We start from the raw sequence: 15,575 nt of genomic DNA, 5'->3' as shown, positions 1-15,575 counted from the left end.
CACACAGCATCCCTTCCTCTGCATCCTGTTGATCAGAGCAAGTCACTAGACCAGCCCAGAGTCAGCATCCACCTCAGGATGAGGGGAGTGGAATGCCCACACAAGGATGGGATGGATTTTTGGTGGCCATCTGTGCAGTCTACCACATTAACGTAAAAGAGGACAAATTTATTAATCTCAGAGCTGAAGACTGGCATCTCACCATTTTAGCGCACATGTCCCTGGTCGTGGGTGAGGTCTAGCTGTGCTTTCGCAGTTGTCTGAAGGTGTGAGCTTCCCTAAGCCAGTCCCAATGGGCGCAGTCATGTGCCTCTCTCATGCCCAACCCAGGATGAAAGGTGATTTCTGCAAAGTTCACTTTGTGAGTGATTCTGCTGAGGCAGAAGTGGTTCCTTCTAGGCTTCTTATCCATCCCTTTCCTCTCCCCTTTCACTGACTTTGCTGTTTATCAGTTCCTTGCCCGTGGCGTCCACCCTTCTCACCAAGGTTCCCGCCTCTCTCTTGTTCCAGGCACTAACACAGGGGTAGATATTAGCGATGGTACCTGTGAGCCTGGACTGGCCTCCGCGGCTTCCTACATGAACCCCTTCCCAGTGCTCCATCTCGTCGAGGACTTGAGGCTGGCCCTGGAGATGCTGGAGCATTCTCAGGAGAGAGCAGCCCTCCTGAGCCAGATCCCGGGCCCCACAGCTGCCTACATAAAGGAGTGGTTCGAGGAGAGCTTGGTGAGTAGGCCCATGGCCTGGGTGGGGAACACGGCCACGGAGCCCCTGGCATGCCACCACCACCTGGGGCTGTTATTTCATCTGTGCACTGTCCAGTCTTTTCTTGCTTCCTGTCCAGATTTGGCCAACCCCCAGTGGGTGGTGGTCCTTCCCAGCAGAAGGGTAGGGCCTGGTCAAGCAGCTTAAGCTCCACAGTCAGCCTGCCTGTGCCCTCCCGTTGTTCTCCTGAGAAGGGGAAATCCAGGGCCAGAGAAGAGCGAACATGGAAGGTGTTTCCCCCCAGATAGCACGTGCACAATTTGCTGTGTTATAATCCCTAGCTGAGGTCTCTATTTTCAGCTGAACCCACCATGCCCCTCGTTGCTTACAACAAACTAGAACCTTGTTGCCTCATCCATCCCTTTATTGCCGCCCCTACTCTTCAGACCACCTTGCCCTAGAAGTCCTTCCTGGCCCTAGAGTGGGATGCAGGTTTCCCGACTCTCCTTCTGCCTTCTCTAGATCAATCCTGCACACCTGCTAGTCTCTAAGGGAAGCAGATGAGTAACCAAAGCTGTAAATGCATGGCTTTTGTTACCCATCTCCTTCCCTGTGGAGACCAGCCAGTCAGCTTTAAAAGACTAGTAATATCTGGGAATGGGTAAGGCAAGGAACTAGTCCATTCTGAAATTGATCTGGATTGCACCCGGTCCAGGGCTGGGAAGCCAGAGGGAGCATGTGATTATTACCTAAGTGGAGTCTGAGGATGAAAGCTGGGTTTCAGTCTTCTAAAGCTAGGTCCTGTGGGTCTGATTCAGAATTGGAAAGTATGCACAGAGAAAGGATGACAGGAACAGGACCACTAAATTGGGAGGGGCGGGTTGATGTTGAAAACCACAGACAAAGGAGGTTGAGATCCTCTTTTCTGGAGGGCAAGTCATTTGTGATTAGACAGGTTATATCCCAGATGTCCTAGCTACTCCTGTTCAGGAGTCTGTCAGTACAGTCTTATCCCCATGCCTTCCTCTGAACACCGAAGAATTCTTTAGGATATTCATTATGTGTGTTGTTCAACATTTTCATTACATAGGTTGTCTGCCTGGAGTTCTGTAGCATACCCATAGGTAGGGAGAATAACGGCCTTCCAAAGATGTCTAAATCCTAATGGCCAGAACCTGTGAATAAGTTACTGTATGTGGCGAAGGGGAAGGAAGCAGGTGGAATTAAGGTTGCTAATCAGTTGAGTTTAAAATAGGGAGAGCAGCCTGGATTATCCAGGTGAGCCCAGTGTAATCACTGGCGTCCTTATAAGTGGAAGGGGGCGGCAGATGAGTCAGTGTCTGATGGATGTGGTGGGCGAAGGAGTCGCCCGTTACTGCTGCTGGCTTTGAAGGTGGAAGGGCCAAGAACCAAAGAATGCAGGAAGCTGCTAGGAGCTGGAAAACTGGGCTCTCCCCTGGAGCCTCCAGAAGGGAAAAGCAGCCCTGCCAACAGCTTGATTTTAGCCCAGTGAGATTCATTTCAGATTTCTGACCTCCGGAACTATAAGGTAATGAATTTGTGTTTTTGCAAGTCACTAAGTTTGTGGTGATTCGTTACAGTAGCAACCGATAATGCCCAGAGAGGAAGGTGAAGGTTGCTGGATGGGTCTCGGGTAGGCCTGTTACAGGTCAGGTTTGCAAGCTGGCTCCTGATCCCTCCCTGACATGAAGGCGGTTCTTGGTGGTCCTCTCAGACTTGTGTTGATAATGGGACAGAAGTCCCCACCTGCTTCTCCGCTCACTCTTTTAACCAGATTGGGAGTTGCTGGGGGATGGCTTCGGTAGTTTAGTTCTTTTTCCCACGGCAGAAGGATCCCCCTTTGCTTCGCTAGAGAGGAACTCTCTGGCTGTTACCGTACTTGCAGCTTTATGATGTTGATACTGGCTTCTCCCCTGTCATGTCTCGCCATCTTCTGCCCACCTCTCTTTGCAGCTGCGGCTTTCTAGCTCACTTTACACTTGGCATGGGCGCCCATCCCTCCCTCCAGTCCTGCTAAGTACTACTGACTCGGGCTGTAGTGTTCACAGAAAATTTTATGAAGCTTCAAGAAAATGATAGGCCCATAATTCCTCAGTCTGAAACCCTTGGGTCCACATGCATTTTAGAGCTCAGAGCTTATTAAACTTTAGAAAGGTGAGACAGTGCATGTGTACTGTACAGTATGTACCATCTCTAGCAGATATAGGGCAGGAAACACGTGAACATTTCTTCGGCAAAACTTGTGAATATCTGTATGAAGCGGGATAAAGAAAGACTACAAATACATAATTTACAGTGACTATGTATTTTTACCTTGTATAGACGTGCCTGAATTTATGAAACCGTTTCTCTAATATTGAATTGAAATTATTTTTAATCTTTCACTAATGATGTGGCATTGCTGCACAGACTGTCTAGAAATATGTGTCCTATCAAAATATTTTCAGATAGAATCGTGAAAGTAGAATAAGAGTTAAAGCAGGGTTAACGGACAAAACACAGAATGCTCAGTTAAGTTGGAATTTTAGATAAACAATGAATTTTTAATAAGTATGTTTCATACAGTTTGCTAACTCTGGCAACGCTGATCAAAGGTATTAATATCTTTAAGCCTTGTGACACATTTTTCCAAACCACTTTTCAGAAAGATTTTACTCATTTATATTTTCATTGGCAGGGTTTGAGGTATATCCTGATCAACAACAAGCACTAAGATTGAAAAAATAGCTTTACTAATTTCATAGGAAAAATGGCTTCATTTTATCTTTGCATTTCTTTTAGTAGGAAGGCTAAATTTTTTTTTACTAGCTTATTAATATTCTGTATTGTCTCCAAACTTTTGATCTCTTACCCCAATATGAAAAAAATTCATTCTCAAAATATACATATTCATATATGGAGAATTGTCCTAATATATGTAAATTAGAAAACATAGTCCCAGATAGAAAATCCTTTTTAAAGGACGGGTTAAGGAAATAGCTCTAGAGACTTCCCTGGCAGTCCAGCGGTTAAGACTTCCAGTGCACGGGGTGCAGGTTCGATTCCTGGTCTAGAAGCTAAGATCCCACATGCCTGGCAGCCAAAAAAACAAAACATAAAAACAGAAACAATATTGTAACGAATTCAGTGAAGACTTTAAAAATGGTCCACATCAGGGCTTCCCTGGTGGCTCAGTGGTTGAGAGTCTGCCTGCCGATGCAGGGGACGCGGGTTCGTGCCCCGGTCCGGGAAGATCCCACATGCCGCGGAGCGGCTGGGCCCGTGAACCATGGCCGCTGGGCCTGCGCGTCCAGAGCCTGTGCTCCGCAACAGGAGAGGCCACAGCGGTGATAGGCCCGCGTACCGCAAAAAAAAAAAAAAAAAAAAAAAAAAAAGGTGATCCACATCAAAAAAAAAAATCTTTAAAAAAGAAAATAGCTCATAGCTCTAATATTTTCTTCACCCACCCCTCCGAGATCACCTTGAGTCCCTTGGGTGTGCCTGCCCTAGTCTGGTCTGTTAATATTTTGTGTTCTCTCACCCCCATCCCTATTAGGATTTTAGTGTTTTTCTTATGTTTAAATGACTTTTTACTAGCCCTTTGCTTGTGGCATTTCTTTTCCTCACTTTGTTTTAAAACGTTGTTTATTTATGGTGGTTTTTTGAGGCAAAGACTTTAAAAGGATTGTAACTAATTTTATCAGTCTTTCCTGTTTGAATTTTTTCTTTTCTTTCTAGAAAGGCCCTGCCTGACCTCAGATCAAATAATATTCACCTGTGTTCTCTCTCCAGTAGGTTTATAGTTTGATTTGTATCTCATGGTTTACTCGAATTCATCCTCAATCTTTTTGGTGTGTGGCATGAAGTATGGATCTAACTTCTATAATTTACCAAAAGAGATTCTTAAAAAAATATTTTTGATCCCAAAGTAGTCGATGTTGGTTTTTGCAAGATGCATTGCAGAAAACAGCTTGCATTCAGATTTGCAGATCTGTTTTGGGGGCTATTTACAATGGTTGGGGGAATGCTTGCCTTGGAGAGATTTTTCTAAAAGTTGTTGCGTTCATAAAACTTCTGGAGTAGTTATGGCCATCAGCAACCTATGAATGGTATACTTTTAGGGAGGTCAGAAGTTCATATAAACATTCCAAGATAACCAGGGCTGGATGTTTAAGGTTTTGATTTTAGACAGAGACCACCTGTGTGTATTTTAGGTCTCAACGACCTAAAGTCATTTTACAAGGCACACACATTCCACAGCAGGTCTTATCTGTATGGAGATAGAATCCAAGGCCGTGAAGAAACCCACTGCTCCTCTTTAGATTGGTTTTAGATTGCCTTAGGTTGGTACTTTTAGTTAGAAGATGTTGCTGTACAAATTGTGGTCTATGGACCAGCAGTTTTGGCATCACTTGATAGCTTGTCTTCAAGAAAAGAAAGTTAGGATTTGCCCCATCCACTGAACCATTTCCACGTGATTCGTATTCACATTAAAGTTTGAAGCACTGCTTTAAACCAGAGACTCGCTTGAATTATTACCAAAAAAAAAATCCCATGTGACTAAAAATTGGAGCCAACAAGGTAGCTCGAGGGCTCAGGCAGGCAGTCCTTGTGCCTTCTCGTTTCTCATTCATGGTATCTGTACGTCCCTTGGGTGTTTGTGGTATTCTCCTTCATCATAAACCTCAGTTACTGCTTTGTCATATGCTGGCCTGGTGTGACCCAACCCTGCCTTATGACACCTGTCAGTTGGGATTCTTTCTCAGAAAGTGGCATAAACAGTAAGGAGTTTTAAATGTCACCAACGAGATGTCCAGAGGATGGGCAGTCCCAGGGTTAAATCAGTGACTCTGGAATGACTTCAAGGGCTCCAGCTTTTCTTATCTTTCTCCCCACCATCCTCGGGCTGTTGGTTCTTCCTCAAGCGTATCCCTAACGGTTGCAAGAAGGCTACTGCAGTTCTGGGCAGCCTGTCCTCACACACACACACAGCTGTGTCCAGAGGTAGAATGTGTCCTCTTTTTATAAAACTGGGGAAGAAGATTTCTCTGAAAACCCCCAGCTTCTCATATGGTCCCAATGGTCAGGGTTTGTTCACATGTGCATACCCTAGCTGCCAGGGAGGCTGGGGAACCAGTGTTGGTGCTTTCACTGATCATAGTGGGAGGGGGGCGTCTGTCGGGAAGGAACCATGACGGAGGGTGGGGGGGGAATATAATGGCCCTTAGGAAGATGGCTCAGGGCGACTGTCACATGTCCTTTAGGTGTGATTTTATTCTTGTTGACTGACAAGTTCTTATTTTCTGTGTGTGTGTGTGTGTGTGTGTGTGTGTGTGTGTGTGTGTGTGAACCCCCGAAGGAAAGAATCTAATTGGCTTAACTCGTAATTTTTGAGCCAAGCCCTCCAGGTCTATGAAGAAATGTTAATTGCAAAAGAAATAGAAATTAAAGATTTTCATTTATGCTCAGCTGTGGTTGGTTTTGCAAGATGCATTGCAGAAAACAGCTTGCATTCAGATTTGCAGATCTGTTTCGGGGTCTGTTTACAATGGTTGGGGGAATGCTTGCCTTGGAGAGATTTTTTCTAAAGGTTGTTGCATTGGATTAGCTGCCCTTGGGTCAGGTCTACACCCAAGAGCCAATAATTAGCTGGGGTGAGAGGGCAGGAATCGTGGTCTCCTGTTACTGTTGAACAGTAACTGTAACTGGGATCTTCGGTCACAGATACTGGTGGCTGTAGCACACAGAAATAGGCGCTGCTGAAGAGGCCGCAGTGGATGTGGGGAAGCGGTTGGCGGTTCGAACACAGAGCAGACTAGTCCTGGGCCCCCGCCCTTATGTCCTGAACGGTGAGGGCGCTGTGGTCCTAGTGCACCGTGGTCAGAAAGCCCGTGTGTGGGCAGCTGTTTCTTTACGGTGGGGCTGGTTCCTCCTTGCTGGGTGCTGGCAGGACTGGACACAGATTGGCTGGCAGCAGCAGGGATTCTCGGCCTGGGAATAGTTACAAACAAGCCAGGCTCATCCTAAAGACACAAGTATCCATGGAACAGAACTGCCCAGGATTCAGTGGTGCTAGGTGGTGGGCAAGTTTCCAGGGCTTTGGGGCCTAAAACAGGGTCCTCCCTTCCTTGGCCCCTAATAGAATGAGGAAAGGTGGGCTTCAGGCCTGGAAGGGTATGTGCGCGGCTCTCTAAGCTGGGGTCCCTCTGGGACTTCAATGAAGAAAGGAACAAAGGGCCTGGATTCCCCTGTTCTAGGAGCAGAACTGTTACCCAACCAGGTCTGTTTGCCTGATGCACAGCAGGCCAAAGGCTGAGATGCTGTGGTTTATAGCCAAGAGTTTATTCACAAGGCAGCCAAGTGAGAAGACAGGAGAATATGTCTCAGCTCTGCCTCGCTGAAGGCGAGGGGGTTGGAGTGTTTATGGGATAGGAGGGTGGTCTTAGGGGAGGGGTGATTGGAAGTAGGGAAAAAGTGAGATCAGTGTTCTGCGCAGGTGCATCTGGGTTAATTGTGGTTTATAGCCAAGAGTTTATTCACAAGGCAGCCAAGTGAGAAGACAGGAGAATATGTCTCAGCTCTGCCTCGCTGAAGGCGAGGGGGTTGGAGTGTTTATGGGATAAGAGGGTGGTCTTAGGGGAGGGGTGATTGGAAGTAGGGAAAAAGTGAGGAGATCGGTGTTCTGCGCAGGTGCATCTGGGTTAATGCGTCTGCATATTCCAGGTGGAGGCCCTTAGCATCATCTGAGGGTGGAGTTTTCCAGTCTTTTGATGTCAAAAGGCCATTCATTAGACATCTGCGCAGGCCCAGTTTTAGGGTGGTGCCAACCAGTCCCTGGCTGGCTCACACAGGGCAGGAGCTGACTCCAAGTTCCTGTAAAACAGCTGGGCTGCATGAAGCTGGGACGGTATGCAATTAAAGGGAGAAACAGAAAGAAAGAAAAAAACAAGTGAACTTGATGAAGGCAATTTACAAGCAAAGAGGTTTTAGCAAGCTGTTCCCTTCTCTGTTGTTCTGTAAGACAAGTTCAATCATTTCTATTATCGGCTTATGTTAACTCTATGGGGCACAGTTTCAGTATCTGAACTCTGGGCTTAGCCTCAGAAAGCTGGTAGAGTGCCAAGGCGCTTCGGATGGGGCTCTTGTATAGATAGGAAATGTTCCTGGAGACCAAGGCGAGCAGGAATCACGGAGCCTGGCCTGCAGAGAAGCATCAGTGAGGCTGTCCTGTGATAGCAGAAGAGTGTGAGCCTCTTTCGTGGTTGGCAGACGGGGCCAAGCTCAGGGTCAGGACTTGTAGAGGATGAAGCTGAGGCCCAGGCTGGAAGGCTGCCGCGTCTCTGCTGTGATGGGAATGGAGCTGAGTTCCAGAAAGGGGCCACCTCCTTCCTCTCCCTGCAGCTGCCTCCTAGGCCTGTGGTGACCTGGGGGATGAAGCCCTCAGGGAGAGTGGAGCCCGTAAAGGGCTGGTCAGCCAGCTTCCAGTGGGCCCTGCAGGGCTGGGGAAACAGCCAGCTAGTGGGGGGAGCGGGGGGGTGACCCAGGTTCCTGGGAGATGCCCAAGTGATACCAGAGCCAGCAGCGTCTCCAGATGGAGCAGCTCTGGGGCCTTCTCTAATAGTCGAGCACACACACTCGTCGTCTGCAAGGCATCAGTCTGTTCCACTGTTTCATTACTTCGGATGTGGGTCAGGGAGATTTTTGGTGAAGATCTGAGGCTTCGGGGGCTGAAGGTAAACCCAGCAGCAGCGGAGTGAGGGCAAGTCAGGGCAGAGCCCGGGCTCCAGGGCAGGAGGGGGGCTTGGCAGAGACCCTCCAGAGGGGCTGTTCTCTGTGCCGCCCTCTGGAAACAGCGTTCGTGGAGTCGGTGTGGCCTCCCAGAGGGCCCATGCCCTCCTCAGCCAGGGTGCAGGTGTCCTGGTCAGCATGCTTGGGCAGGTGGAGGGGAGCAAACCAGGGTGAGGCGGTGTGGGATGAGGCAAGAGGCCGACTCTCTGCCACTCGCATGTGGCCACGGGTGAACCTCTCTTCCCTCCTCTGGGATTCAGTTTCCCTACTGGAAATGAGAGCTGGTCTGACAGTCCGTCTGCAGGATCCGGCCACTCGTTCCAGTCCTGCAGTTTAAAGGCTATAGAGCGGCCCCCTGGTAGCCACCAGCCCCTGCCTTCCTCAGTCTAGACGTTTAGGTTTGCAAAGTGGAGACAGGTTAGGGAGCCCCTCTAGGCACAGCTGCCCTATGTCGGGGCTCGGCCGAGGCCGTCATCTCTGGAGCCGTGAAATGGGAGGCCCCGAATCGGCAGCTTCCTCTGGGCCTGGCTGGTCTGGGGAAGTAAGGCCCCTCTGGGGTGTGTGCTGACCTGTGTCAGTTTGTCCATCAGGTGTTCGCGTGCCCTCAGCTACCTTCTTAACCAGTCTCCCCAGAAACAAAAAGACCAGCCCAGGAGGGTGCACGGCCACCCCCGTCGTCAGTGCCGCCGCCGTGTCACAGATGGTGGCTCCTTCAGCTCCCGGCGCCTCACACAAAGCCCCGACGTTCCCGCCAGGTTCAGCCTGCAGTCTTTCATTCCGGCCAGAGAAGCAAATCTGCTCACCGTATTGAAAAGCCAGAGGAGTTACCAAAAAAAAAAAAAAAAAAAAAAGTGGGGAGAAGCTGTTTTACGAACGAATTATAAACCGAGAGCTTGAGTTTCTCGTGCCCTGCGATTTGTCTCTGTATCTCTGTTCTCCGCTCAGGGCCAGGAGCAAGAGATGGGTGGGGTATTTGTGTGGCAAACATGTTCATTTTGAAAAGTCACAGATGGGAGTTTTATAGGAAAATCTTGCCTTTCTGGATGTTAGAAAAGGGGAATTTTGGTGATTGTTTTTCAAAAAAGGAAATAAGTGACGCCTACGTGAGCCAATTTCCAGTGCGTGTTTCTTGCCCTCCCCACTATAGGTGTGAACTTGAGAGCTCGAGAGTTGTAGGTGTCAGCGCTCTTTTTCCTGTGCTTCTCTCCCAAGGGACTCCTGCTAGGCTGGTATGCTGGTTGTGGGGAGGCTCTTTGTCCCTGTGCAATACTGGAAGAAGCCACTAGGTGGGAGTCGGGGACAAATGCTGGAAAGTCTAAAAGCCCAAGGAAGAAGGTACGGGCTTTATATGAGAAAATAGCTGCCTCCCCCCACCCACTCCCAACGCTTAGAGGACATAAGTTCCTCTCATTAATGAAGCCGCTGGACAGTGTACCTGAGTCAGCTGTCAAAAAGAATTATTTTCCTTGGAACCCAGTGGACAAAGGGTAGGCCTGGGAGGCCTCCACTGTTTCTGGCGGGGGAAGGAGACCAGAGTGATGAGGGCACGTCCCGGGAGCGTAGACTTGACCTTCCATTGTCAAAGGCGAGAAGATCTCCCCAAACACCTTTTAATTCCAGTGCCTTTTGCTGGTGCGCTATTAATTAGGGTGGCCTCTCCATTTCCTGACTGCATCTGTCAGGCCCTGCCCTAGAGAAGTCTCCTGTACCTTGGGGGATTTTGAATACGTTTTTTTCCTGTCACAGCACTCCAAATTGGGGGCTTTCAGCAACTGCAAGCTTAGCAGTTTTAATTTTCCTGGATTTGGGGTTCTCCGCCACCGCCCCCCCACCGCCCCGCCCGGTCCAAGTAAATTGTACCTTACTAAATTCCAGAGATCTGGCTTCTTTCCGACTTGACTTGAGACTGTTTCAGTCCCTCAGAACCAATGTTTATAAATGATCAAGAATGTGCAAACACTGGTGAAAGAGCAAATAAATCCTTCCCCACTAAATTTCCTGCTTCAGGCCCAGGGGACGTGGTGGGCAATGTTGCCTGGTTAGCATGACCTGAGGTCTGAGCATGTGGACACCCCCCAACCCTCCGCCCGCAAAGAGGGCTTATTGCCAGCACACCACCGGGCCTCCTTCCCTTTCAGGCACCCGCTAGCAGGTAGGGAGGCTCCAGAGGAGTCACACTTCCAGGCAGACTGCTCAGTACACTGGGCTCCAAGACCTTCCGAAAGTAGTCTCCTAACCTCTTACTCCTCAAATATGGTCCTGAGACCAGCAGGATGAGCATCACTTGGAAGCTTGTTCGCGATACACAGTCTCGGGCCCCATTCCCAACCTGCCGGGTCCGAATCTGCATTTTCACAAGAAAGCCCTCTAGCCCTGGTTATTCACTAAAGATAGAGAAGCATCATCCTCACCCTGGGGCCAGCAATCTATGGCCTGTATTTGGCCTGCTGCCTATTTCTTATTCCCTGTGAGCTAAGCGTAATTTTTATGTTTTTCCTTGATTGAGAAATCACAAGAAGACAATTTTGTGATGTGAACATGATATAAAACTTGAATCTTAGCGTTCACAATAAAAGTGTTGCTGGAACACAGCTACCCTCACTGCTTTCCACATTGGCTGTGGCTGCTTTTGAGCTACAAATGGGAGTTGACTGTCACAAACCATATGGCCCACAAAGCCTAAATCATTTGCCATCTGGCCCTTTACAGGCAGTGTGCCGCCCCTTCTGCTGACTCGTTTTGGAGGTGGGTCTTCATGCTTGGCCACCCTGGGGGCCTGGGCTGCGGTGGCCAGGATGCCTGTTTCACAAGCAGGACTTGCTTGCCAGCCCCGAGGAGCAGTGTCCTCAGGCTAGCTCTTCGCTCTCCTCCCCTTCCTCTTCCAAGAGGCAGGCCCACGGTGCAGCGCACCTGTTGAAGGGCCTGTCTGACTCACTAGGTCCGTCCGGGCACCTGCCACCGTGGCCCAGAGGCCGAGGCTCAGGGCTGAGCTGGAGCTCAGGATGCAGGTGAGAGGTCAGCGGAATAGCATGTGACCCCTTCTCGGTCCACAGTTGTGCCCAGTTAGGTGCTGCTGACTCCTGGCAGCTGTGGCAGGAGGAGCAAAACCTCAGGAACTCCATCCCCAGTCATTCCCACGCCTACGTGGGATTCCGGCCAGATAAGTGACTTCCTTGGGTTCCCCTCCTGGACCCCGGGATGAGGAGGAGGGCAGTCTATATGAGTTCCCCTGACCCCTCTGGCCTCTTAGCTGTGCTTTTGCTCCCCAAATGCTCAGTTGCCTGCCCTTTGCCCTCAGCTGGCTGCCTCATGTTCCAGACAGTAGTGAGTTGAGTGTGGCCGACGTGAGTTGCTTTGGCGAAGGCTCCGAGGGCCATAGGGTCACTGTAATGACTCCTATTGATGTACCCTATGTGGTTCCTGAAAACGTCTCTCTCGAGTGATGCATCCAGGGAGTCCCTGAGACTCTACCTCACAGGGCAGTACTATAGAAGTAGGACCACCCCCATCCTGCCTTAATAAGGGCAGCCTAAATCTTTCTGAGTAACTACTTAGACCAGATAAAACCCAGGCTTTCAATCTTTTGGGAGTCATGGATCATTTTGATGACCCGATGAAAACGATTTCAGAGAAATAGTGATTTATACCTACCAAATAGTGCTTTATATACATTTTATGAACGTACTCAAGGGCCTGTCTGATCCTCTGAAGCCCCTCTGTGGCCTACGGTGAGGAGCCCCTGGCTGGGATGGCCTTCTGAGTGAGGGGCTGTAGCCATGGGTTTGCTTCTAGGCCTTTGGAGTGCTATTTTGTGGATTCTGAGTTGAAGCGCAGTATACTTAGGGGTTTCCAAAAAAAAAAAAAGACTGAGAGGTAAGAATTGCTACTTGAGGATACCATAAAAATATGTCAAGAATTTAGCTGCAGCTTGTTTGGATTCCCTCCCTCCTCTCCTTTGCCTTTCTCCGCTCCTCACTCCCCACCCCCATTCATCACACATGAGTTGAGCTAATAGATGAAGCTGGCTCTGTCTTTTCCTCTCTGAGTCAAGCATCTTTACCCTGGGGAAACTTGTTTTCTCCACATAGAGTTTCAGGCTTATCTTTCCAGTCTCACCATTTGAGCCTCACTCTTTTCACGCGGAGAACGTTCAGGTTCTTACCGTGTGCTAGGAATCGTGCTAGGCGTGGAAATCAGAGCCGTGAATCAGGGCTCGCACATGTGCTCCCGTCTGGTGAAGTGGACAGACGTGTAAACAGGTGTGGTTCAGTGCCGCAGGGCAGGTGGTGACACGGGGAGGGGGTGGGTGGGTGCCGGGGAGCCAGCTTCCCCAGAGGCAGGTTGGGGTCGGCGAGGCTGAGGGGCAGCCATGTTGCCGCCTGGTCCCCTCTTTTTCCTCCTCTGACACCAGAACCTACCAGAGGACACTGATCCCCGCTCCAAGGGTGGGCAGGCCTCTCCCCATACAGCCCCCAAATCAGCTGTCTTGCCTCTTCCTCCCCGGAGCCCCAGGAACACCTTTTTCACGTACTGTGTGGAAGTTCTTTGCCCAGGGCAAGAAGTTGGTTTCAGTTGCCTTGGATGCTGGGCAAATGTGTGCTGACCAAATGAATTCTTCATTTGACTTTCCCAGGTTTTTAGACAGAAAAAAGTAAAACGGCCTACCCACCCCTGCAGCCTTAGAGACCTTGACTAACACATCCTATCCTAGTTCTGGTCAGGGAACCTTGGTGGATGAGGCCCGGGCTGCACTCTGGAACTGGGCCAGAGGCCAGAAGAAGGCTCTAGAGCTCAGGGCATGGGCAGCTGAGGCTGCTTTTCCTTTCTGGCCTCTGATCTGGGTGTGTCTCCAGGAATTTACTCCTCCCCTCATGCCAGCTGCTGGCCACAGCCCTCCTCCTGCCGCCTCTGTGTTCTGTGTGGAATGGGCCAGCCTGCCGGGGACTGTGTGTGTTTTCTGCCTTGTCCTCGGGCCCTGCTTCTGGGCTGTGGACAGCGTAGATGCCGTGCTAAGCAGCATGCCAACACCCAGCAGAGCCCTCTCTTCAGGTGGGAGCTCCAGGAAACCCCCTGCTGACCCCCAAGGGCGCCGGGAAGGCCCACGCAGTCACAAGATGTGTGTCTGTGAGTCATTTCGGGCAGCAGAGCTCAGAGCCTTTGCGTGTAACCACAGTTCCCACTGCACCCACATCAAAGACTGCTTTCATAACCAGTCATAGCCGAGGGCCGCATGTTGAGGGCTGGGCAAGGGAGAAAAGCTGTTTTCAGGGGAGCTCTCAGAGGAGGTGGGAATGTGAGGAAGTGGGGGGCAGCCTGTGGGGAATGCTGGACAGACCACCCTGGCAAGCCAGCATGTGCCCTGCCAGTAAGAAGGCAGATGCAGCTCCCTGTCTCTTCAGCCTGCTGCCTTCCCAAGGCTCCCACCCAGAGCGCTCCCTATATATATCTCACGGACACACGTGAGGTGGCCTCACCTGGCTTGTGAAGCAGCTAGTCTCGGCTGGGGACAGCCAGCGAGGCAGGCACTTGACAGAAGCTCTGCCCTGTCTGTTCCCGTGCAGAATGTGGCCCCGGGGAGCCCTGTGGTGATGGCTGAGCAGAGGTCTCCAAGGCTGCAGCACCGGACTGTGCCCCTAGTGCCCAGGACAGCAAACCCCCAGCAGGGCCAAGAGCCCAGACTGCAGCTGCTTCTGAATTTGTTCTTATTTGGAAACGACTAGCTTCCCTCAGGGCACAGCCCGACACCAGCCTGGAGGAAAAGGGGTAGGCGTGGGCTGCTGTGTGGGAGTCAGGCTGTGTGTGGGAAACGGCAATTCCTCCAAGAGCAGCGCTTATTTTTAGTCTTCTCCCCAGTCCCAAATAAACTGAGAGCAGCTGGGAGCCTGCGGGTAAATGCAGAGTGGAGCTGAGACAGGAAACCGGGGTCTCTCCCTAATGAGTTCCAGCCACTCCAGAAGGGGGAAGCCAGACGAGGAATTTTCTTCAGGACTGTTTCCCTCTGGCAGGCTCTGGTATTATCACCAAAAAGAGAGTGTGTGTGTGTGTGTGTGTGTGTGTGTGTGTGTGTGTGTGCGTGTGTGTGTGTGTTTTTTTACAATTCCTGGCCAAGTCTGTCTTCCCCCCGCCCCCCCGCCGCTTCTGCTAGGTTCCCCTGCTCTGCAGGCTCTGTGTCCCAGAGCTGGTGCCTGTGTGTGTCCGGGGGGTGGGGGGCGGGTGGGAGGTGGATACAGGAGCATGCACGGTCTGGTCTGAGCCACTGTGTCTCTGAAACTGTTTAGGGAAAGGCTGCCGGACGCAGGCCAGGGACGTGGGGAAATTTGAACACAGCTTGACGTTCCTGAGGGGGAGGGGGCAGAAGCAAGGAAGAGGAGAGAATTTGGTCTCTGGCCAGAAAAAGGGCTTTTTCAACCAAGGAATCTAACTGCTGACATGGGTACCCAGCATGGATGGGGACATTGATGTTTACAAGCATTTCGCGTGGCTGAAGAGGGTAAGTGACTGGCTGCTTTGTCTGGGTCTCCGTGGAGATGAGTGAGGGGAGAGACACTGTGTGTGTGTGCGTGTGTGGAGGGGGGAGGTGTTTGTCCGGCAAAGCCCCGTCGTGGCCAAGTTCTCCATGAGAATCTAATTATAGACACTAGGGGAGAAAACAGTCAGCTGTCTTTGTTTCTCCTCTGACATTCTGGTGAATGAGCCTCTGTGCAGAAAGGCAAGAATGAAGTGAGGAAAGTTCGTTATTTTAACTTTAGCACGTGAACAGTTGGAGGCTCCAAACACCGTGACCAGAAGAAGGTGCCCACCACTTTTTGGTGTAAGGATGCGGAGAAGAAGCCGCTGCCTTTCGAACGCACTGGATTCAGAAGTTGTTGGGCTTCTCCTCTGCTCAGAAGTTATCTGGTGTGGAGATTAGTCAGTCTGCTGTCAGTCGAAGGAGCTGCTGCGTTTCCGGGGGTGGGGGCGGTGGGGGGAGGCTCTCGGAAGTCCTCTTCGTGTTTCTAGAGGTGTTGCAAGTCGTTCCTGCCGACTCTGTAGGGGGTGAGCGCGAGAGTGTGGGGTGAGCAACAGTGGGTGGGTGCTGGGGGC

General features: G+C 50.6%; 1 protein-coding gene across 2 annotated transcripts in view; it reads left to right on the top strand.

Moving 5' to 3' along the window:
• Window positions 1-496: 496 nt before the first annotated feature.
• PPFIBP2 (PPFIA binding protein 2) overlaps window positions 497-15,575 on the top strand; it is a 94,479-nt gene continuing 79,400 nt past the window's right edge. Inside the window, exons 1-2 of one of the 2 annotated variants that reach the window (XM_055082543.1) lie at window positions 14,411-14,503; window positions 14,771-14,982. In XM_055082543.1, the coding sequence (XP_054938518.1) occupies window positions 14,935-14,982 (48 nt within the window). In that variant the 5' untranslated portion in view covers window positions 14,411-14,503; window positions 14,771-14,934. Of the gene's footprint in view, window positions 726-14,410; window positions 14,504-14,770; window positions 14,983-15,575 lie in introns of those variants that run through there. The other variant, XM_028484327.2, reaches the window with a different exon arrangement.

Source organism: Physeter macrocephalus, unplaced genomic scaffold (genome assembly GCF_002837175.3).
Source record: "Physeter macrocephalus isolate SW-GA unplaced genomic scaffold, ASM283717v5 random_162, whole genome shotgun sequence".
Classification (NCBI taxonomy): domain Eukaryota; kingdom Metazoa; phylum Chordata; class Mammalia; order Artiodactyla; family Physeteridae; genus Physeter; species Physeter macrocephalus.
This window is presented reverse-complemented; position numbering and strand designations above follow the sequence as displayed.